General features: G+C 44.8%; 2 protein-coding genes across 4 annotated transcripts in view; one reads left to right on the top strand and one right to left on the bottom strand.

The window, feature by feature from the left end:
* The window catches only part of ZNF490 (zinc finger protein 490), a 31216-nt gene extending 30800 nt beyond the window's left edge, over positions 1-416 (bottom strand). The window contains exon 1 of one of the 3 annotated variants that reach the window (XM_054464102.2): positions 47-416. In XM_054464102.2, the coding sequence (XP_054320077.1) occupies positions 47-163 (117 nt within the window). In that variant the 5' untranslated portion in view covers positions 164-416. The remainder of the gene's footprint in view (positions 1-46) is intronic. The other 2 variants (XM_054464103.2, XM_054464106.2) reach the window with 2 other exon arrangements.
* ZNF791 (zinc finger protein 791) lies at positions 383-19617 on the top strand. Its single transcript, XM_054464096.2, has 4 exons — positions 383-565; positions 10399-10525; positions 11279-11339; positions 14211-19617. The coding sequence occupies exons 1-4, from the start codon at positions 563-565 to the stop codon at positions 15748-15750; spliced, it is 1731 nt and encodes a 576-aa protein (XP_054320071.1). The 5' UTR covers positions 383-562; the 3' UTR covers positions 15751-19617.
* The last annotated feature ends 3334 nt before the right edge of the window (positions 19618-22951 follow it).

Consider the following 22951-nt stretch of genomic DNA (forward strand, 5'->3'; position numbering starts at 1 on the left):
ACTATTCCACGAGAGGCCTTACAACATTATGCCAAGCCCCTGGTACCTGGAGGACATCAGACCCTCCTGTTCCGGTGCGGCCTTGACTAGACGACCACTTGCTCTGGACTTGCTCCTCGAGGGGTCGCTCCATCTGGAAACTGAGACTGGAATTCCTGCGCATCCCTGTCCCCGCATCCAGAAACACAGCAGGAAGACTTCCGTGTCCGACCCGAGATCCGGAACAATTTCTGCTTCAACACAATTGTCCACGGAAGGCACCAGTTTCGTCCCACCGGCGGAAACGAGGTCTACCTAGCTACTAGACCTGCCGCCTAGCTGTCATTCGGACAAAAGGGGGCGGGGCTGTATAATTGTCCAACCAGGGGAGGCGCCGGAAAGGAGGGTACGGCTACGCAGCGCAAATGCGTGCTACGTCACTATGCGATCGGGTTGTGCTTAGTTTGGGGTCTCCTGGCCCCTTGACGCGTCGGGTTGCTGTGCCCCAGTATCGGATGCGCTGTACCCTGCGCTGGCTCCGTGAACCTTAGGGACAACACCGGGACACCCGCGAGGCCGGAAAATGGTGAGTGTGCAGGGCCGGACTAGTTGGAACCGGCCGTGATCGCGGGACCCGGGCCTCCCCACGGTCACCTCCGGCCGCAGTGTGGGGCTGGGCTGGCAGCTGGAACTTCAAGCGTCCTGTCCCGTCGCTGCGCGGCGACTGCGGTCCCAGCCCCGGAGCCCTCTCTGGACAACTCCGCGCCCGCAGCCCAGCGTCTTTCCCAGATTGTGCAAGGACCACGGGAGGGTCATGGGGAGAATCCCGCCTTGTGTGTTTGGTTTGTGTGGGAGGAGCTACAGTCTGTGGGGTTCCCAGTCACTTCTTTCTTCCCAAAGGCGTTTTCCCCCTGAGTCTTCCAAAGATGTTGAAAGCAGAGTCTCAAATCCACTACCCTGTCCCCCAGCCTAGCTCCTCCCACGGCGGGCCATTAATCCACAGATTTCCGGATCCCTCCCCGCATTCTCAAACGCCTACTTCCGCTCTGCAGTGGAAAACATCGTCACCAACTCTTTGTCCTGTGTGGTGCATTTCAAACACACGCAGTATTTTAATAATCTTTTTTCCAATAGATGCCTCTTTTAAACGATTTATTTCTTGTTTGTGGATATTTTACATCAGAGAAAAATCAGAAAAATTATTCACTTGGAACTAATCTGCATAAAATGCTGTGCCCCTCATCCTGGTATCTTTCCAGGGCACAGACATCCTATGGGAACTCCTTTGCGTTGAGGTTCCTTTTTGTAAACTTTCCTGGGTAATCTATCTTTTCAGCACAGTTTCAGATTGGCACTGTCCCGCCTTGGGTTTATGACCTTGAAAAGATTTATTCACTTGAATGTCATTTTTCCAATAAATATAAAATATATGTTATCAGAAGAACTTGAGAGACAGTACAAAATATTTCCAAAGGGCAAAAAAGAAATGAATCTCAGAAAACAAAAAACATCCCAATATTACATTTGTTAAAATTGTTTGTTCTTTCCCTGAGCACATGGAATATGTTTCTGAGGTCTGTTCTTTTAGTTTGATGTTTCAGATGGTATTCCAGGACTTAAACTTGCAACGTCTAGAAGCATTCAGATAGGAGTAATACTTTTGTAAAGTATTTATTGCCATGGAAATAATTAACTGACATTATCATTTTCTTTTTTCCTTTTTTTTTTTTATTTAACAGTTGGGGTCTGGCTGTGTTGCTCAGGCTGGTCTTGAACTCCTGGGCTCAAGCGATCCTCCACCCTCAGCATCCCAAAGTGCTAGGATTCCAGGCATAAGCCACTATGCCCGGCCCGACATTCTCATTTTCTGAAAGCAATAGTGGGTTTTCTTGTTAAATGCCTTAAAATTTTCTTGCTTCCTTTATTTATTTATTTATTTATTTTTATTTTTTTTATTTTTTGAGACGGAGTCTAGCTTTCTCACCAGGCTGGAATGCAGTGACACGATCTCAGCTCACTGCAACCTCTGCCTCTCGGGTTCAAGCGATTCTCCTGCCTCAGCCTCCCAAGTAGCTGGGATTACAGGCACAAGCTACCACGCCCAGCTAATTTTTTTTTTTTTTTTTTTTTTAGTAGAGACAGTGTTTCACTATATTTCCCAGGATGGTCTCGATCTCCTGATCTCCTGACCTCATGATTCGCCCGCCTCGGCCTCCCAAAATGCAGGGATTACAGGCGTGAGCCACCGCGCCCGGCCTTTTGCTTCCTTTGTACGTAAACACTATGTTTAAGTAATTCTGCTGGAATTTTTTTTTTTTTTTTAAGACCAAGTCTTGCTCTGTTGCCCAGGCCGGAGTGCAGTGGCACAATTTTGGCTTATTGCAACCTCCGCACTTGGAAGCTGAGGATCCACAGGCAGATGCTGTTAGGGGAAGAGGGGAGGATGTCTGAGGTTTTAATTGTGGTTTCCTTGGGTGTGTTTTTAGACATTACATTTGAGTTTCACATCTGTAATGTAGGTGCACTGAGTGTAATTGGTGCATATTGACAGCCATTCTCCTGCCTTAGCCTCCCGAGTACCTGGGATTACAGGCATGCACCACTATGCCTGGCTAATTTTTTTGTATTTTGAGTAGAGGCGGGGTTTCACCATGTTGGCCAGTCTGGTCTCGAACTCCTAACCTCAGGTGATCCACCCGCCTCAGCCTCCCAAAGTGCTGGGATTACAGGCGTGAGCCATCATGCCAGGCCTTCTGCTGGATGTTTAAGGAACAATCCTTAAGAATTTAAGGGCCGGGTGCAGTGGCTCGCGCCTGTAATCCCAGCACTTTGGGAGGCCGAGGAGGGTGGATCACGAGGTCAGGAGACTGAGACCATCCTGGCTAACATTGTGAAACCCCGTCTCTACTAAAAATACAAAAAATTAGCTGGGCGTGGTGGCGGGCGCCCGTAGTCCAGCTACTCTGGAGGCTGAGGCAGGAGAATGGCGTGGACCTGGGAGGCAGAGCTTGCAGTGAGCAGAGATCGCGCCACTGTACTCCAGCCTGGGTGACAGGGTGAGACTCCATCTCAAAAAAAGAAAGAATTTAATTAAATTGTCTCATTTAAAATTACTAGTAGTGTTCCAGAGCCTTGTGACTGGGGAGCAGAGGCCTGAGATAAGTGATTTCAAGCTAAGTCCACCTTCGAGCCTGCAAAGAAAGATCACTGAAGGCCCAATTGGTTCTTCCTGGGGAGCCTCCCCTATAGGTCTGCCAGCTACTCATGCCCACCATGGAAGGATCCTCTTGTACTGAGAGAAACTGCAGAGCACTTGGAAGCTGAGGATACACAGGCAGATGCTGTTAGGGGAAGAGGGGAGGATGTCTGAGGTTTTAATTGTGGTTTCCTTGGGTGTGTTTTTAGACATTACGTTTGAGTTTCACTTCCGTAATATAGGTGTACTGAGTGTAATTGGTGCATATTGACAGTGTCTGTGAAGGTCAGGACTTATGTTTCCTAGAGACAGGGTTAATGAATTGGGGAGCTCATTTGCATCAGAACCTCAATCTCAATCTGGTTGAGTTTCCTCACTTGGGAAAACGGAAACCTAGGGAAGCTAATGTTTCTTTGCTGCCATAGGAGAGAAGGAGGTGTGGAGCTCCCATAGTTCCTTGCTGATCAGGTGCTTCTATCCTCCATTACCAGGTACTGACCCACTCTAGGGGTTACATTTTTCTTTATTTTTATTTTTTTTGAGACCGAGTCTCACTCTGTTGCCCAGGCTGGAGTGCAGTGGCACGATCTCGGCTCACTGCAACCTCCGCCTCCTGGGTTCAAGCAATTCTCCTGCCTCAGCCTCCAGAGTAGCTAGGATTACAGGTGTGTGCCACCATGCCCGGCCAATTTATTTTGTATTTTTAGTAGAGACGGGGTTTCACCACGTTGACCAGGCTGGTCTCGAATTCCTGACCTCAGCTGATCTGCCTGCCTTGGCCTCCCAAATTGCTGGGATTGCAGGTGTGAGCCACCACGCCGGGCCGGGGTTGCATTTTTCAAGCTGGGAGAGTCTGGGTCCAAGCTGGGGAATATGTTTAACTTTTTTTTTTTTTTTTTTTTTTTTTTTTGGAAACGGAGTTTCTCTCTTCTTGCCCAGGCTGGAGTGCAATGGCACAATCTCGGCTCACCGCAACCTCCGCTTCCCAGGTTCAAGCGATTCTTCTGCCTCAGCCTCCCAGGTAGCTGGAATTACAGGCATGCGCCACCATGCCCAGCTAATTTTGTATTTTAGTAGAGATGGGGTTTCTCCATGTTTGTCAGTCTGGTCTTGAGCTTCCAACCTAGGTGATCTGCCCACCTCGGCCTCCCAGAGGGCTGGGATTACAGGTGTGAGCCACTGCGCCCGGCCTTTTTTTTTTTTTTTTTTTTTTTTTTTGATACAGTGTCTCACTCTGTTGCCCAAGCTGGTCTGGAACTCCTGGCCTCAGGCCATCCTCCCACCTTAGTGTCCCATGTTCAACTTTTTTTTTTTTTTTTTTTTTTTGAGACAGGGTCCCACTCTGTCACCCAGGCTGGAGTGCAGTGGTGTGATCATTGCTCACTGCAGTCTCCACCTCCTGGGCTCAAGTGATCCTCCTGCCTCCTCTGAGTAGCTGGGACTGCATGCATGCACCACAATGCCCATCTAATTTTCGTATTTTATGTAGAGTTGGGGTTTTGCCATATTGCCTAGGCTGGTCTGGAACTCCTGGGCTCAAGCAGTTCTCCCACCCTGGCCTCCCACAGCGCATGGCCTCCCACAATTTCTTGACATCCAAAGATACTTTTGCTGTCTTAAGGTTTTATATTTTCCAGAATGTAATACACTTGGAGTTATTCAGGATATAGCCTTCTCAGATTGGCTTCCTTCACTGAGCAATGTACTTTTAAGGTTCTTCTGTGTCTTCATGACTTGATACCCGATTTCTCTTATCATTGAACAATATTTCATCATAAGATTGTACCGGCCGGGCATGATGGCTCACGCCCGTAATCCCAGCACTTTGGGAGGCCGAGGCAGGCGGATCATAGGGTCAGGAGTTTGAAACCAGCCTGGCCAACATGACAAAACCCCGTCTCTACTAAAAATACAAAAATTAGCCAGGCGTGGTGGCACACACCTGTAATCTCAGCTACGTGGGAGGCTGAGGCAGGAGAATTGCTTGAACCTGGAAGGTGGAGGTTGCGGTGAGCCGAGATAGTGCCATTATTGCACTCCAGCCTGGGCAACAAGAAAAAGACTCCATCTCAAAAAAAAAAAAAAAAAATTGTACCATGATTGTTTATCCATAAACCTGTTGCATGATGTCTTGGTTAAGTCTTAAATTTGGCAGTTACGAAGAAACCTCCCGTAAATATTCATGGACAGGTTTTTGTATGAACAGTGGTTTTTAACTCATGTGAGTAAATAGCAAGAAATGTGACTGCGTGGTCCACTGGTAAGAGGATGTTTTGTTTTGTTAGAAACTGCCTGTCTTCCAAAGTAGACATACCATTTTCCATTCCCATTGACAAGGAATGAGAATTCTGTTGTCTACAACTTTGCTATCCATTGCTGTTCTCAGCATTTTGAACTTTGTACATTCTAATAAGCGTAAAGTGATATCTCTTCAGTTTTATTTGCAGCTCCCTAATGACATATAATGTTGAACATCTCTTCATATTTATATTTGCCATCTGTATATCTTTCATTGGTGAGGTGTGTGTTCAGGTCTTTTGCTCATTTTTCATTGGTTCATTTGTCTTATTGTTGTTGAGATTTAAGAGTTCGAATTGGAGGCAGGCATGGTGGCACACGCTTGTCATCCTAGCTACTCCAGAGGCTAAAGCAGGAGGATTGCCTGCACCCAGGATTATAAGCCCAGCATGGGCAACATAATGGATCCTGTCTCAAAAAAAACAAAAAGGATGCTAGGCATGGTGGCTCATGTGGGGCCACCCAGGCTGCTGGGGAGCAGAGCTGAGAAGTGGTGGGACCAAGGCTGGGGCTGGAGCTGCCAAGGGATCGGAGAAAAAAAATTAGCCCAATGTGGTAGCACACCCCTGTAGTCCCAGCTATTCGGGAGGCTGAGGCATGAGAATCGCTTGAGCCTAGGAGGCGGAGGTTGCAGTGAGCCGAGATTGCACCACTGCACTCCACCCTGGGCAACAGAGCAAGACTGTCTCAAAAAAAAAGAAAAAGAAAAAAATAATTCTTTGGATATTTTAGATACTAGTCCTTAATCAGATAAGTGCTTTTGTGAAGACTTGCAAAAATCTGTCTGTGCCTTTTGTTTTTATTCTTTTAACACTTTCTTTCACAGAGTAGGAGTTTTTCATTTCAATGAAGTGAAACTTATTTTTTCCTTTCATAGATTGTGCTTTTAGTGGTTTATCTAAAAATTCATCACCACAGCCAAGTGGATAGTTTTGCATGTTACATTTACATCTATAATCGATTTGGGCTTAATTTTTGTGAAAGGTGTAAGATCCATGTATAAATTTTTTCTGGGTGTGTGAGAGTTTAATAGTATACATTTCACTTAGGTACTATTTTTGTTGCATTCCACAAATTTTGATAAGTTCTATTTTCATTTAATTCAAATTTAATTTTTCTTTTTTCTTCTTTTTTTTTGAGACGGAGTCTCGCTGTGTCACTCAGGCTGGAGTGCAGTGGTGCAATCTCGGCTCACTGCATCCTCCGCCTCCTGGGTTCAAGCAATTCTCCTGCCTCAACCTCCCAAGTAGCTGGGATTACAGGCACATGCCACCATGCCTAATTTTTTTTATTTTTAGTAGAGACAGGGTTTCACCATGTTGGCCAGGCTGGTCTCGAACTCCTGACCTAGTGATCTGGCCACCTTGGCCCTCCAGAGTGCTGGGATTACAGGCATGAGTCACTGCGCCTGGCCCAAATTTAATTTTTCTTGAGATTTTTTTGATTCATGTTTAGAACTGTGTTGGGTTTTATTTCCAAATATTTGATGGTTTTCTAACTATTCTTCTGTTACTCATTTCTAGATTAATACCATGGTGGTTTGAGAGCGTATTTTATATAATGTATATTCTTTGAAAATTGTTAAGGTGTGTTTTTGTCCACAACATGGTTTATCTTGGTGAATGTTCCACATGAACTTGAGAAAAATGTGTGTTGTTCTGTTGGATGAAGCATTCCATGGATTTTAATTAAACCCAGTTGTTGCCTTTCAACTAAACTTTGTCCTTTCTGATTTTCTACCTGCTGGAACTTTTTTTTTTTTGAGACAGGGTATTACCCTGTCACCCAGGCTGGAATGCAGTGGCATGATCTCAGCCTACTGCAACCACCACCTCAGCCTTCTGAGTAGCTGGAACTACAGGTGCGTGCCACATACAGGGCTAAATTTTGCTTTTTTTTTTTTTTTTTTTGAGACGGAGTTTCGCCCTTGTCGCCCAGGCTGGAGTGCAGAGGCAAGATCTCAGCTCACTGCAACCTCCACCCACCGGATTCAAGCGATTCTCCTGCCTCAGCTTCCCAAGTAGCTGGGATTACAGGTGCACACCACCATGCCCAGCTAATTTTTGTATTTTTAGTAGAGATGGGGTTTTACCATGTTGGCCAGGCTGGTCTCCAACTCCTGACCTCAGGTGATCCACCCACCTTGGCTTTGCAAGGTGCTGGGATTACAGGCGTGAGCCACCATGTCCACCAACCATCTATTCTTTTTCACAAGTATTGTTTTTTTAAATTTTTGCCTCCTTTGAATATTTAATGAGTATTAATGGAATTACACTTAAAGGGTTTTTTTGGAGCCTAGGCAACATAGTGAGACCCATCTTTACAAAAAATGAAAAAATTAGCCAGGCATGGTGATGCACACCTGTAGTCCCAGCTACTCAGGAGTCTGAGGCGGGAAGATTGCTTGAACCCGGGAAGTCGAGGCTGCTGTGAGCTGTGACTGCACCACTGTACTCTAGCCTGGGCAACAATGAGACCCTGTCTCAAAAATAAAATAAAGGACAAGCGTGGTGGCTCACGCCTGAGGCCAGGAGTTCAAGACCAGCCTGGCCAACATGGTGAAACCCTGTCTCTACTAAAATACAAAAAATTAGCTGGGTGTGGTGGTGCATGCCTGTAATCCCAGCTACTCAGGAGGCTGAGACAGGAGAATCGCTTGAACCCGGGAGGCGGAGGCTGCAGTGAGCCGAGATCATGCCACTGCACTCCACCCTGGGGAACAAGAGCAAAACTCCACCTCAAAATAAATAAATAATTTTTTTTTTGGGGTGGGGGGATAGGGTCTCACTGTGTTGCCCAGACTGGACTGCAGTGGTGCAATCTTGGCTCACTGCAACCTCTGCCTCCTGGGTTCAAGCGATTCTCCTGCCTCTGCCTCCCAAGTAGCTGAGATTACATGCATGCGCCACCATGCCCAACTAATTTTTGTATTTTTAGTAGAGACAGGGTTTCACCATGTTGGCCAGGGTGATCTCGAACTCCTGACCTCAGGTGATCCACCCGCCTCAGCCTCCACAGTGCTGGGATTACAGGCATGAGCCATCCTGACCCAGATTTTATGTTCTTTTGGAGGTATGAAATTACCTGTTAATTTTATAATCATGGGCAAATTCACCATCAGACCATGTGGACATCAGTGAAGTCCCCTGAAAATTGATACTGTCAATCTATTCTTCAAGGTCAGCAAAGCCCAGATGACATGATTATGGATCTCCCAGAAAGTGCTCTTCTGACATTTTATCTCAATGTGTATATGTATTTGTGCTAAAAATTGCTTGGAAGCAGTTCTGAGGCTCATGGGTATAAGGATTTTATGAAGGTCTAAGTTGTGAGGGCCCCTTCCTTGTGCCTGAGCTCAAGGAAAAACTGGGTCTATGATAGATATTACACACACAGCCGGGCGTGGTCGCTCATGCCTGTAATGCCAACACATGGGGATATATATATATCGGAAACAAGTTGAAATTAATACGTCTCTAAAAGAGTATTTCCATTCAGTCAGCAGAATCTGAGTGCTTCTGATGGCCTCAAATACTTCAGGACGATATGGGCAGCTAGACCTTCTTACAAGTTGGATTTCCACAAGCCTCCTGGCCTCTCATGTATAACAAAAGGGGATAGAAGATTCTCAATGTGTATTTACTTATTAAAACCTCCACCTCATTTAATCCCACATCTTAAGGAATGCTGAATGATTTGAGTAATAAGAAATTAGGCTGTGGGCTGGGTGTGGTTATTCATACCTGTAATCACAACACTTTGGGAGGCCGGGGCAGGAGGATCACTTGGGGCCGAGAGTTCAAGATCAACCTGGACAATATAACAAAAGCCTGGCCAGACGCGGTGGCTCACGCCTGTAATCCCAGCACTTTGGGAGGCCAAGGAGGGTGGATCACAAGGTCGGGAGTTCAAGACCAGCCTGGCCAAGATGGTGAAACTCTGTCTCTACTAAAAATACAAAAAATTAGCTGGGCGTGGTGGCACGCGCCTGTAATCCCAGCTATTTCGGAGGCTGAGGCAGAGAATTGCTTAAACCTGGAGGGGCGGAGGTTGCAGTGAGCCGAGATCGCACCACTACACTCCTGCCTGGGTTACAGAGCGAGACTCCGTCTCAAAAAAAAAAAAAAAAAAAAAAAGAAAAAAAAAAACCATTTATCTGGGAGTGGTGTTGCACATCTGTCGTCCTAACTACTCATGAAGCTGAGGCAGGAGGATGTCTTGGGGGCCCAGGGATTTGAGGCTACAGTGAGTTAGGGTTGCTGCACTTGAGCCTGGGTGACAGAGCAAGCCCCTGTCTCTTAGAAAACAACAAGCAAACAAGAAATAAGAATTTATCTCATAAAGAATTGAAGATCTTGCCTGTAATCCCAGCAATTTGAGAGGCCAAGGCTAGTGAATCAGTTGAGCTGAGGAGTTTGAGACCAGCCTGGGCAACATGGCAAAACCCCATCTCTACAAAAAAATATACACAAAATACTTACCCAGGTGTAGTGGTGTGTTCCTGTAGTCCCAGCTACTCAGGAGGCTGAGGTTGGAGGATTGCTTGAGCCGGGGAGGTCTAGGCTCCAATGAGCTGTGATTGTACCACTGCATTCCAGCCTAGGTAGCAGAGCGAGACCATCTATGTCTCAAAAAGGAAGAAAAAAAAATTTGATCCTAAAATTTGTCTCATTTGTGTAGGATTTCTTTCATTTTTCCAAGTTGAACTAGATACTACCATTAGAGAGCTATAGGACTTACAGTGACCACAGTGAAGATGTGGCTATAAGTTTATGTGTTCAATGTGCTGTTAAATTTCTAACAATCGAGTCATACACTAAATGTTTGGAGACCACAAAATCGTGTGTGCATTTCTTATGAATTGAGTATACCTCTCATCCTTGTCAATCTCACCTATTCTCCTCTACTTATATTGGATGTTTCAGGACTCAGTGGCTTTTAAGGATGTGTCTGTGAGCTTCAGCCAGGAGGAGTGGGCTCTGCTGGCTCCTTCACAGAAGAAACTCTACAGAGATGTGATGCAAGAAACATTCAAGAACCTGGCATCTATAGGTAAGGATGACATCATTTTTTCTTTTTTTTTTTTTTTTTTTTTGAGACAGAGTTTCACTCTTGTCCAGGCTGGAGAGCAATGGCACAATCTCAGCTCACCACAACCTCAGCCTCCCAGGTTCAAGTAATTCCCCTACCTCAGCCTCCCGAGTAGCTGGGATTACAGGCATGTGCCACCATGCCTGGCTAATTTTTTTCTTGAACCCCTGACCACAGGTAATCTGCCCGCTTCAGCCTCCCAAAGTGCTGGGATTACGCTTTCTTTTTTTTTTTTGAGACAGAGTCTCGTCCTGTTCCCCAGGGTGGAGTGCAGTGGCGGGATCTTGGCTCACTGTAACCTCCGCCTCCTGGGTTCAAGCGATTCTCCTGCCTCAGCCTCCCGAGTAGCTGGGATTACAGGTGCCCACCACCATGCCCGGCTAATTTTTGTATTTTTAGTAGAGACGGGGTTTCACCATGTTGGCCAGGCTGGTCTCGAACTCCTGACCTCAGGTGATCCACCCGCCTCAGCCTCTCAAAGTGTGGGGATTACAAGCATGAGCCACCGCACCCCAGTGACATCATTTTTTCATATCATCAGTTAGAGAACTGCCATTTCTTGCTCATAATCACTGTTCCAAGATTTGGAATCTGAAAAGGGAACACTTCTATAAATAAATCAGGCATGGTTACAGCTCATTGTGAACCTATAATCTAATAATATTTATATAATTTTTAATAATTTATCATGATTATTCTTGATCTACATTTTAGGGGAAAAATGGGAAGACCCGAATGTTGAAGATCAACACAAAAACCAAGGACGAAATCTAAGGTGAGTTGCACTCACAAGAAATAGCAGTGTTCCTTGAAAGAATCTTAAAAATGTTATGGCCGGGCACAGTGGCTCACACCTGTAATCTCAGCACTTTGAGAGGCTGAGGTGGGTGGATCATGAGGTCAGGAGTTGAAGATCAGCCTGGCCAACATGGTGAAACCCCGTCTCTACTAAAAATACAAAAAAAGTTAGCCAGTTGTGGTGGTGGGCGCCTGTAATCCCAGCTACTCTGGAGGCTGAGGCAGAGAATTACTTGAATCCAGGAGGCAGAGGTTGCAGTGAGCCAAGATCGCGCCACTGCACTCCAGCCTGGGCAACAGAGCGAGACTGTCTCAAAAAAAAAAAAAAAAAAGTCGTGACACTTTTAAAACAAGAAGCAAGCTCAGCTCCAAATTTATTTATTTATTTGTTTTATTTATTTTTTCTTGAGGTTTTGCTCTGTCGCTCAGGCTGGACTGCAGTGGCATGGTCTTTGCTCACTGCAAACTCCGCCTCCCGGGATCAAGTGATTTTCCTGCTTCAGCCTCCCGAGTAGCTGGGATTACGGGGACGTGCCACCACACCTGGCTAATTTTTGTATTTTTAGTAGAGACAGGGTTTCGCCATATTGGCAAGGCTGGTCTCAAACTCCTGACCTCAGATGATCCATCTGCCTCAGCCTTCCAAAGTGCTGAGATTACAGGCACGAGCCACTGGGCCCCAAATTTATTTATTATCAGAAAATGTTTACCAAAAATGTTTTCTCAAGTGACACAGATGTCCACTGGCTGAAAAATATTATACTTGGGCCGGGCACTGTGCCTCATGCTTATAATCCCAGCACTTTGGGAAGGTGAGGTGGGCGGATCACCAGAGGTCAGGAGATCAAGACCAGTCTGGCCAACATAGTGAAAACCTGTCTCTACTAAAAATACAAAAATTAGCCAGGTGTGGTGGCACACACCTGTAATCCCAGCTACTCAGGAGGCTGAGGCAGGAGAATCACTTGAACCTGGGAGGCAGAGGTTGCAGTGAGCCCAGATTGCACCACTACACTCCAGCCTGGGCGACAGAGTGAGACTCCATCTCAAAAAAAAAAAAAAAAAAAAAGAAGAAGAAAGAAAAATATTGTACTTAGGAACAGTTTTTTTTGTTTGTTTTGTGAGACAGTCTTGCTCTGTCACCCAGGCTGGAGTGCAGTGGTATGATCTTGGCTCACTGCAACCTCCAACCCCTGGGTTCAAGCAATTCTTCTGCCTCAGCCTCCCAAGTAGCTGGGATTATAGGCGCACACTACCACACCGGGTGAATTTTTGTTTTGTTTTGTTTTTTTTGAGACGGAGTCTCGCTCTGTTGCCAGGCTAGAGTGCTGTGGCGCGATCTCGGCTCACTGCAACCTCCCACTCCCTGGTTCAAGGGATTCTCCTGCCTCCGCCTCCCAGGTAGCTGGGATTACAGGCATGCACCACCATGCCCAGCTAATTTTTGTATTTTTAGTAGAGATAGGGTTTCACTGTGTTGGCCAGGATGGTCACTATCTCCTGACCTCATGATCTGCCTGCCTCGGCCTCCCAAAGTGCTGGGATTACAGGCGTGAGCCACCACGCCCAGCCAATTTTTGTATTTTTTAGTAGAGATGGGGTTTCACCATGTTGGCCAGGCTGGTCTCAAACTCCTGACCCCAATTGATCCACCCACCTCGGCCTCCCAAAGTGCTAGGATTACAGGCATGAGCCACCATGCCTAGGTGTGGAAACAGTATTTTATTTTATTTTTATTTTTATTTTTATTTTTGAGATGAAGTCTTGCTCTGTCACCCAGGCTGTAGTGCAGTGGTGCCATCTCAGCTCACTGCAAGCTCTGCCTCCCAGGTTCATGCCATTCTCCTCCCTCAGCCTCCCGAGTAGCTGGGACTATAGGCGTCCACCACCACACCCGGCTAATTTTTTTGTATTTTTAGTAGAGACGGGGTTTCACCCTGTTAGCCAGGGTGGTCTTGATCTCCTGACCTCGTGATCTGCCTGTCTCAGCCTCCCAAAGTGCTGGGATTACAGGCGTGAGCCACCGTGCCCGCCCGGAAACAGTATTTTAAAGCCTCACATACAACTTCCGGAAGCCAAGGTGAGCAGATCATTTGAGCTCAGGAGTTCGAAACCAGCCTGGGCAACAAGACAAGACCCTGTCTCTACAAGAAACAGAAAATTCAGTCAGTCGTGGTGGTGCATGCCTGTAGTCCCAGCTACATGGGAGGCTGAGGTGGGAGGATTGATTGAGCCTGGGAGGCCAAGGCTGCAGTGAGCCATGATTGCATCACTGTACTCCAGTGTGGGCGACAGAGTTAGACTCTGTCTCAAAACGAAACCAAAAAAAAAAAAACGCATACCTCAATATTACTGTTTCGGTAATAGCTATCAGTGACACAAGCCCTCTTGCAGAACATTGAGTATATTCGTTTTTAAACAAGTCAGACGGGGCAAAAAACTATTTCCCTGAAAATGATAAAAATTTAGTTCTGCTGCCGGGTGCGGTGGCTCACTCCTGTAATCCCAGCACTTTGGGAGGCCAAGGCGGGCAGATCACTTAAGGTCAGGAGTTCAAGACCAACCTGACCAGCATGGTGAAACCCCGTCTCTACTAAAAATACAAAATTAGCTGGGCGTGGTGGCGCATGCCTGTAATCCCAGCTACTTGGGAGGCCGAGGTAGGAGAATCGCTTGAAGCTGGGAGGTGGAGGTTGCAGTGAGCTGAGATCGCGCCATTGCACTCCAGCCTGGGGAACAAGAACAAAACTCCATCTCAAAAAAAAAAAAAATTTAGTTCTACTACCTGATAATAAATATAAAATCATTAATACATAACCAGTATTACTGTGCTTCTAATTTTTTACAGAAGCCATATGGGAGAGAGACTCTGTGAAGGTAAAGAAGGTAGTCAATGTGCAGAAACCTTCAGTCCCAATCTCAGTGTGACAAAGAAGACTGCCGGAGTAAAACCATATGAATGTACTATCTGTGGAAAAGTCTTCATGCGTCTTTCATCCCTTACTAGACACATGAGGTCTCACACTGGATATGAGCTATTTGAGAAGCCATATAAATGTAAGGAATGTGGGAAAGCCTTTAGTTATCTCAAATCCTTTCAAAGACATGAAAGGAGTCACACTGGAGAAAAACCCTATAAATGTAAACAATGTGGAAAAACCTTCATATATCACCAACCCTTTCAAAGACATGAGCGGACTCACATTGGAGAAAAACCCTATGAATGTAAGCAATGTGGAAAAGCTCTTAGTTGTTCCAGTTCGCTTCGAGTTCATGAAAGGATTCACACTGGAGAAAAGCCCTATGAATGTAAACAATGTGGGAAAGCCTTCAGTTGTTCCAGTTCTATTCGAGTACATGAAAGAACTCACACTGGAGAGAAACCCTATGCATGTAAGGAATGTGGGAAAGCCTTCATTTCCCACACAAGTGTTCTAACACACATGATAACACACAACGGAGATAGACCTTATAAATGCAAGGAATGTGGGAAGGCATTCATTTTTCCCAGTTTTTTACGAGTACATGAAAGAATTCACACTGGAGAGAAACCCTATACATGTAAACAATGTGGTAAAGCCTTCAGATGTTCCACCTCCATTCAAATTCATGAAAGAATTCATACTGGAGAGAAGCCCTATAAATGTAAAGAATGTGGGAAATCTTTCAGTGCACGCCCAGCCTTTCGAGTACACGTGAGAGTGCATACTGGAGAGAAACCCTATAAGTGTAAAGAATGTGGGAAAGCCTTTAGTAGGATCAGTTACTTTCGAATACATGAAAGGACTCACACTGGAGAAAAGCCCTACGAATGTAAAAAATGTGGGAAAACCTTCAATTATCCTCTAGATTTGCAAATCCACAAGAGAAATCACACTGGAGAAAAACCCTATGAGTGTAAGGAATGTGCAAAAACCTTCATTTCTCTCGAGAACTTTCGAAGACACATGATCACTCACACTGGAGAGGGACCTTATAAATGTAGGGACTGTGGGAAGGTGTTCATTTTTCCTAGTGCGTTACGAACACATGAAAGAACTCACACTGGAGAGAAACCCTATGAATGTAAACAATGTGGAAAAGCCTTTAGTTGTTCCAGTTACATTCGGATACATAAAAGAACTCACACTGGGGAGAAACCTTATGAATGTAAGGAATGCGGGAAGGCCTTTATTTATCCCACAAGCTTTCAAGGACACATGAGAATGCATACTGGAGAGAAACCCTATAAATGTAAAGAATGTGGGAAGGCCTTTAGTCTTCACAGTTCTTTTCAAAGACATACAAGAATTCACAATTATGAGAAACCTCTTGAATGTAAGCAATGTGGAAAAGCCTTCAGTTTGTCCACATCCTTAAAAAAACATATGAGAATGCACAATCGATAGAAACTCTATAAATGTGAGAAATAGGGGAAAGTTTTCAATTCTAACAGATGCTTTCAAAGTTGTGAAAATTCCCACTGAAGAGAGAAATCCTATCAATGTAAGTAATATAGAAAGCAAGATAAAAGATAATTCATGTATAGTCAGGTACCACATAATCATGTTTCAGTCAGCAATGGACCATATATAGGTTGGTAGCCCCATAAGATTATATAACACCTAAAACATTTCTATCAACTGCAATTTAGTAGCAGTAGTAACACCGTTATTTAAGTGTTTATGGTGCTGGTGTAAACCTGCTGCACTTTCAGTTGTATAAAAGTACAACACAGCGGCCGGGCACGGTGGCTCACGCCTGTAATCCCAGCACTTTGGGAGGCTGAGGCGGGCAGATCACGAGGTCAGGAGATTGAGACCATCCTGGCTAACACGGTGAAACCCCGTCTCTACTAAAAATAACAAAAAATTAGCTGGGCGCGGTGGTGGGCGCCTGTAGTCCCAGCTACTCGGGAGGCTGAGGCAGGAGAATGGCATAAACCCAGGAGGCCGAGCTGGCAGTGAGCCGAGATCCGGCCAACAGAGCGAGACTCCATCTCAAAAAAAAAAAAAAAAAAAAAGTACAGCACAACTGGGCATGGTCACACCTGTAATCCCAACACTGGGAGACTAAGGCAGTAGGATTGCTTGATGCCAGGACTACTCTGGTCAACCTAGTGAGACCCTGTCTCTACAAAAAATAAAAACATTTTCTAAGTGTGGTAGCACACCCTGTAGTCCCATCTACATGGGAGGTTGAGGCAGGAGGATTGCCTGAGCCCAGGAGTTCAAGGCTGCAGTGAACCAAGATCACATGATGGCAGTCCAGCATGGGTGACAGTGAGACTCTGTATCAAAAAAAAAAAAAAAAAAAAAAATTGGCTGGGCACGGTGGCTTATACTGTAATCCCAGCACTTTGGGAGGCTGAGGTGGGAGGATCAGTTGAGGTCAGGAGTTCGAGACCAGCCTGGTCAACATGATGAAACCCTGTCTCCATTAGAAATATGAAAATTAGCTGGGCGTTCTGGTGTGCCTGTAGTCCCAGCTACTTGGGAGGCCAAGGCAGGAGAATCGCTTGAACCCAGGAGGTGGAGGTTGCAGTGAGCTGAGATCTACCACTACACTCCAGCCTGGGTGACAGAGCGAGACTCTGTCTCGAAAAAAAAAAATTACAGCACGGATGTGCAATATATACTTGATAATAAATGGCTAAGTTACTGGTTTATATATTTACAATACTGTTTTAGAATGTATTCCTATTTTTTTTTTTTTTAACAGTAAGACAGTCTCAGGCAGGTCCTTAAGGAGATATTCCAGGAAAAACACATTGTTATGATAGGCGATGACGGCTCCATGTGCAGGACTGCCCCGAACATATTCTTGCAGGACAAAACATGGAGGCGGAAGACAATGATATTGATGATCCTCACCCCGTGTAGTCCTACACTAATGTGTGTTTGTGTCTTAGTTAGTCTTTAACAAAAATAGTTAAAAAAAATTTAATAGAAAAAGCTTATAGAATATGGACATAAAATATTTTTGTACAGCTGTACAATGTGTTTTAAGCTAAATTATTACAAAGTCAAAGTTTTTGAAAATAAGTTTATAAAGAAAATAATGTACAGTAAGTTAAGGTTTATTCATTATTGAGGAAAAAATGTTTTTATGAATGTAGTGTAGTACAAGTGTACAGTGTTTATAAATTCTCCATTAGTGTACAGTAACATCCTCGGCCTTCGCATTCACTCACCACTCACTGACTCACCCAGAGCAACTTCTAGTCCTGCCAGCTATGTTCATGGAGTGTCCTATGCAGGTGCATCCTTTTTTATCTTTTATACTGCATGTTTACTGTGTGTATTTTCTGTGTTTAGACTCATAAATACTTAACATTTTGTTACAATTTCCTACAGTGTTCAGTACAATAACATGTTGTATGGTTTATAGCCTAGTAGCAATAGACTGTACCATATAGTCTAGATGTGTTGTAGCTATACCATCTAGATTTGCGTAAGTTCGCTTTGTGATGTTTGTACCATGAGGAAATCACCTACGATACGTTTCTCAGAACATATACCCATGATTAAGCAATCTCTGCCTGTAAAATGCTCCAGAAAATTCACACCATGATATAAATTCATCACACATGATATAAAAGTTAAGGCAAGGCATGGTGGCTCATGCCTGTAATCCCAACACTTTGGGAGGCCAAGGCAGGCAGATCACCTGAGGTCAGGAGTTCGAGACCAGCCTAGCCAAGATGGTGAAACCCCATCTCTACTAAAAATACAAAACTTACCTGAGCGTGGTGGCATGCGCCTGTAATTCCAGCTACTTGGGAGAATCATTTGAACCTGGGAGGTGGAGGCTGCAGTGAGCTGAGATTGTGCCACTACACTCCAGCCTGGGCAACAGAGCAAAACTCCATCCCACACAACAAAAAAAGTTAAAAAATTTTTATCACTGGCTCATTCTTCAAGTGCATCTCTGGACTATGAATTGTAACTTACTACTTTTCCAAGAAGTCTTGGAAGTGAGATAATTCTGTAAGTACTCTTTAAGCAGTAGTCAAAAGTTTAAAAGGTTGTGTTTTCTCATTAAATCAGTTAGTAAAACTTTTGATGTCTTGATTCATGAGTAAACTGAAGTGTATTTTTTTTTTTTTTTTTTTTTTTTGAGACGGAGTCTTGCTCTGTTGCCCAGGCTGGAGTGCAGTGGTGCGATCTCGGCTCACTGCAAGCTCCACCTCCTGGGTTCACACCATTCTCCTGCCTCAGCCTCCCCAGTAGCTGGGACTACACGTGCCCGCCACCATGCCCAGCTAATTTTTTTGTATTTTTAGTAGCGATGGGGTTTCACCATGTTAGCCAGGATGGTCTCGATCTCCTGACCTCGTGATCTGACCGCCTTGGTCTCTCAAAGTGCTGGGATTACAGGCTTGAGCCACCGCACTTGGCCTGAAGTGTATTTTTTTTTTTCTTTTAAAGACCAGTGTTAGTAGAAGTGTATTTTTAATATACAATGAGTTTTAATTTGTGTATAGTTTTTCAGTTGTTTTCTGAATAAAGAGATTGTTGAATACTGACACACTGTAACTGTAGGATTTTTCCTACTGGCCTCATGTGGAAGGTGGTGTGTATATTACCCATTATGTATTTATTTCACCTTTCTTTTCCGAAAAACTACTTTTTAAATTTCTTGGCCAGACACGGTGGCTCACTCCTTTGTAATCCCAGCACTTTGGGAAACCAAGGAAAGCAGATCACTTGAGGTCAGGAGTTCGAGACCAGCCTGGCCAACATGGTGACATCCCATCTCTACTAAAAATACAAAAATTAGCTGGGCATGTTGGAGGGCACCTGTAATCTCAGCTACTCAGGAGGCTGAGGCAGGAGAAGTGCTTGAACCTGGAAGTCAGAGGTTGCAGTGAGCCAAGATCACGCCACTGCACTCCAGCCTGGACAACAGAATGAGACTCAATATCAAAAAAATTAAATTAAAACATAATAAATTTCTTGCCGGGAGCAGTGGCTCACACCTGTAATCCCAGCACTTTGGAAGGCTGAGGCGGGCAGATCACGAGGTCAGGAGATCGAGACCATCCTGGCTAACATAGTGAAACCCTGTCTCTACTATAAATGCAAAAAATTAGCTGGGCGTGGTGGCGGGTGCCTGTAGTCCCAGCTACTCGGGAGTCTGAGGCAGGAGAATGGCGTGAACCCGGGAGGCGGAGCTTGCAGTGAGCCGAGATCGTGCCACTGCAATCCAGCCTGGGCGGCAGAACGAGACTCCATCTCAAATAAATAAATAAATAAAATGAATTTCAGCTAGAAGAGCCTTATTCCGTTTTCCTTTTTATTAAACATCTGGCATAAGTCGGTAAGTATGTGAAGTTTATCATATATTCTTATACGAATTATTATTTTCACCTTTTGTTCTTTGTAATTCTGTCTGGGATTTGAATAGTAGAGTTTGAATTCAGGAAGGACATCTGTGATAGGACAATAAAATCTAGAGCTGGACATGGCCCTCCTGCTACCTGTTGACACAGGTAAATTTCCTAGAATCTGTTCCCTTTATAGATGCATGTTGAAATTCACTAATAGCCTCACTTGCATGACATTTGCCAGGCAGAAGTGAAGAAGACATTAGTCAGGTATTGGAACCCCACCATACAGGGAGACAGCCTGCTTCCTGCTCATTTTCCTGGTTATTTTCTCTGACAATCAAAAGTATCCTGAAAACACCCTGAGCTGCTTGACTTCCATTCTCAAAGAGATGTGTTGGTTTCCACAGTTGTCTCCACAAGCTCCACATCAAAGATCCTCGTACACCTTGGATTTTCCTTCTAGCCTTCGTGTGTGGCCTGGGCATCTAATTCAGACTGTCATGGTTGGCAATGTTCTCTGAGGTTCTGTCTTCCCTCTTGTGTTTCTATGAGATTTAATTTGTATGGTTCTTGTTCTGTTAATGCCACTAGGGACTATGTATTCCTGATTCCACCATGAGAGCTACAGTGAAACAGTAAAAAAAAAAAAAACTACATGGGAGTTTGTTCTCCTACTGCATTGTACAGTGACTACTCTACCCCATCCTTCCATTTGAGAATAATCACCTTCCGCATATTGGACAAATTATGGGTGTTTCCAACTATTCCTGAATATTCTCCATCGGTTTATTTTCATTTATGTTTGGTTGTATGCAACTAAAATAATGCATTTTTTTATTTGTTTGAAGCAAAAGCTTCTTAGATGTTTCTTAGAAATATTTTGTTAACTGTTTCCAAACAACATGTATACTGTCAAATATTATCATCGTCTGGGTGCAGTGGCTCATGGCTGTAATCCCAACAATTTGGGAGGCTGAGGCAGGAGGATTGCTTGAGGCCTGAAGTTGGAGACCAGCCTGGGCAACATAGTAAGACCCCATCTCTATTAATTCAAAAACAAATAATTGTATTGTCTTCCCTGTTTCCTGAAAGGCTACATTAAAATATCCCATTACAGTTATGAATATTCAGATCAACTTTGTCATTTTGTCAAGATACATTCTGACTCAATATTAGCATGTGCATAAAAGTTCTGGTATTTTTCCCTTAGATGTTTTTTATTCTTGTACTTACACATTTTGTCATAAAACAAAATTCTCTTCCTAACAGCGGTATTTTCAGTGCCCTATTGCCAGCAATCACCACGGTCACATCTGTATTCAGAATTAATTACAGTAATACAGCAGTCAATTCTGATACAAAGTTTTGCTTTCTGTGGTTTTAGTCACTCATGGTCAAACACAGTCCAAAGATACTTAGTGGAAAATTCCAGAAATAAACGTTTCATAGATTTATTATTTATTTATTTATTTATTTATTTGAGACAGAGTCACTCTGTCGCCTAGGCTGCAGTGCAATGGCGCGATCTCAGCTCACTGAAACCGCTGCCTCCTAGGTTCAAGCAATTCTCCTGCCTCAGCCTCCCAAGTAGCTGGGATTACAGGCATGTGCCACCACGCCCAGCTAATTTTTGTATTTTTAGTAGAGATAGGGTTTCACCATGTTGGTCAGGCTGGTCTCGAACTCCTAGCCTCAGGTGATCCACTCACCTCAGCCTCCCAAAGTGCTGGGATTCCTCCCATTTTACACATGAAAAAACGTAGGCAGAGAGAGCACAGGGTCTTTCCCAAACTCATGTAAATCAGAATTATAGAATCTCAAAGTTTTTAAGTTCTAGTGTGTTCCACCACCTGTCAAACTTTTTTTGTTTTGTTTTGTTTTATTTTTTGAGATGAGGTCTTGCTCTATCACCCAGGCTAGATTGCAGCGGTGCGATCATAGCTCACTGTCGCCTTGACTTCTGGGGAGTGATCCTCCTGCCTCAGCCTCCCAAGTAGCTGGGACTGCAGGTGCACGCTTCCATAAGCGGACTTAGAAAATTTGAATGAGGCCGTACTGGGTGCCTCATGCCTGTCATCTCAACACTTTGGGAGGCTGAGGTGGGAGGACGGTTTGTGCCCAGGAGTTCCACGTGGCAGTGAGCTGTGATTGCACCACTGCTCAGCAACCTTGGCGACAGTGAGGCTCAGTCATGTTGAAAAAAGAAAAGACAGAGAGAGAAAGAAAGAAAAGCAAGAGAGAGAGAAGAAAGGAAGGAAGGGAAGGAGAAAAAAGGAAAAAAAAAGAACTGAGATCCCATCTCTACCAAAGTAAAAAATTAGCTGGGTGTGGTGGGGCACACCTGTGATTCCAGCTACTCCAGAGGCTGAGGTGGGAGGATGGCTTGAGCCATGATCATGCCACTGCACTCAGACCTGGGTGACAAGAGTTCATGTCAGCCACCCTCCAAAACAGGCAAGAATGCTATGTGTGTCATAGCCTATAATTTGTACCACATTAAGGTTGCTTTGATGTAGGGCAGAACTGATGAGTACTTGTTTTTTTTGTTGTTGTTTTTTTGTTTTTTTCTTTTTTGAGATGGAGTCTTGCTCTGTCACCCAGGCTGGAGTGCAGTGACGCAATCTCTGCTCACTGCAAGCTCCGCCTCCCGGATTCAGGCCATTCTCCTGCCTCAGCCTCCTGAGTAGCTGGGACTACAGGCGCAGGCCACCACGCCTGGCAAATGTTTTGTATTTTTAGTAGAGACGGGGTTTCACCACGTTAGCCAGGATGGTCTCGATCTCTTCACCTCGATGAGTACTTGTTCTTACACTAGGGACAATAAAGTATGTGGAGTCCTAATTAGGGAAAAAGGAGTCAGGCTGGCTGGAGCAGGGGAAAGCAAAAATAGAAGACAGATAAGCTGTAAATCTGCCTCTTTACAGTCCAGGACACGTAGCCCTCCTGCACAAATAACTCGCAATCTTCCTGTGCCCAGCTATCACCAAACCCTTCGCTGATACAAAAAAATCCAAGTTGGCTGGGTGCAGTGGCTCACATTTGTAATCCCAGTACTTCGGGAGCCCAGGAGTTTGAGACTAGCCCAGCCAACATGGCGAAAGCCCATCTCTACTAAAAATACAAAAATTAGCTGGGTGGCGGCCTGGCGCGGTGGCTTATGCCTGTAATCCCAGCACTTTGGGAGGCTGAGGTGGGCGGATCAGGAGGTCAAGAGCTCAAGACCATCCTGGCCAACATGGTGAAACCCCGTCTCTACTAAAAATACAAAAATTAGCTGG

The sequence above is a fragment of the Pongo pygmaeus genome, chromosome 20 (genome assembly GCF_028885625.2).
Source record: "Pongo pygmaeus isolate AG05252 chromosome 20, NHGRI_mPonPyg2-v2.0_pri, whole genome shotgun sequence".
NCBI classification, from domain to species: Eukaryota; Metazoa; Chordata; class Mammalia; order Primates; family Hominidae; genus Pongo; species Pongo pygmaeus.

Bases quoted from the DNA above. Each gene is read 5' to 3' on its own strand.
- ZNF791 (XM_054464096.2), top strand. The intron at 10,526-11,278 runs GTAAGGATGACA...TCTACATTTTAG, and splicing joins CAAGAACCTGGCATCTATAG to GGGAAAAATGGGAAGACCCG. The intron at 11,340-14,210 runs GTGAGTTGCACT...AATTTTTTACAG, and splicing joins AACCAAGGACGAAATCTAAG to AAGCCATATGGGAGAGAGAC.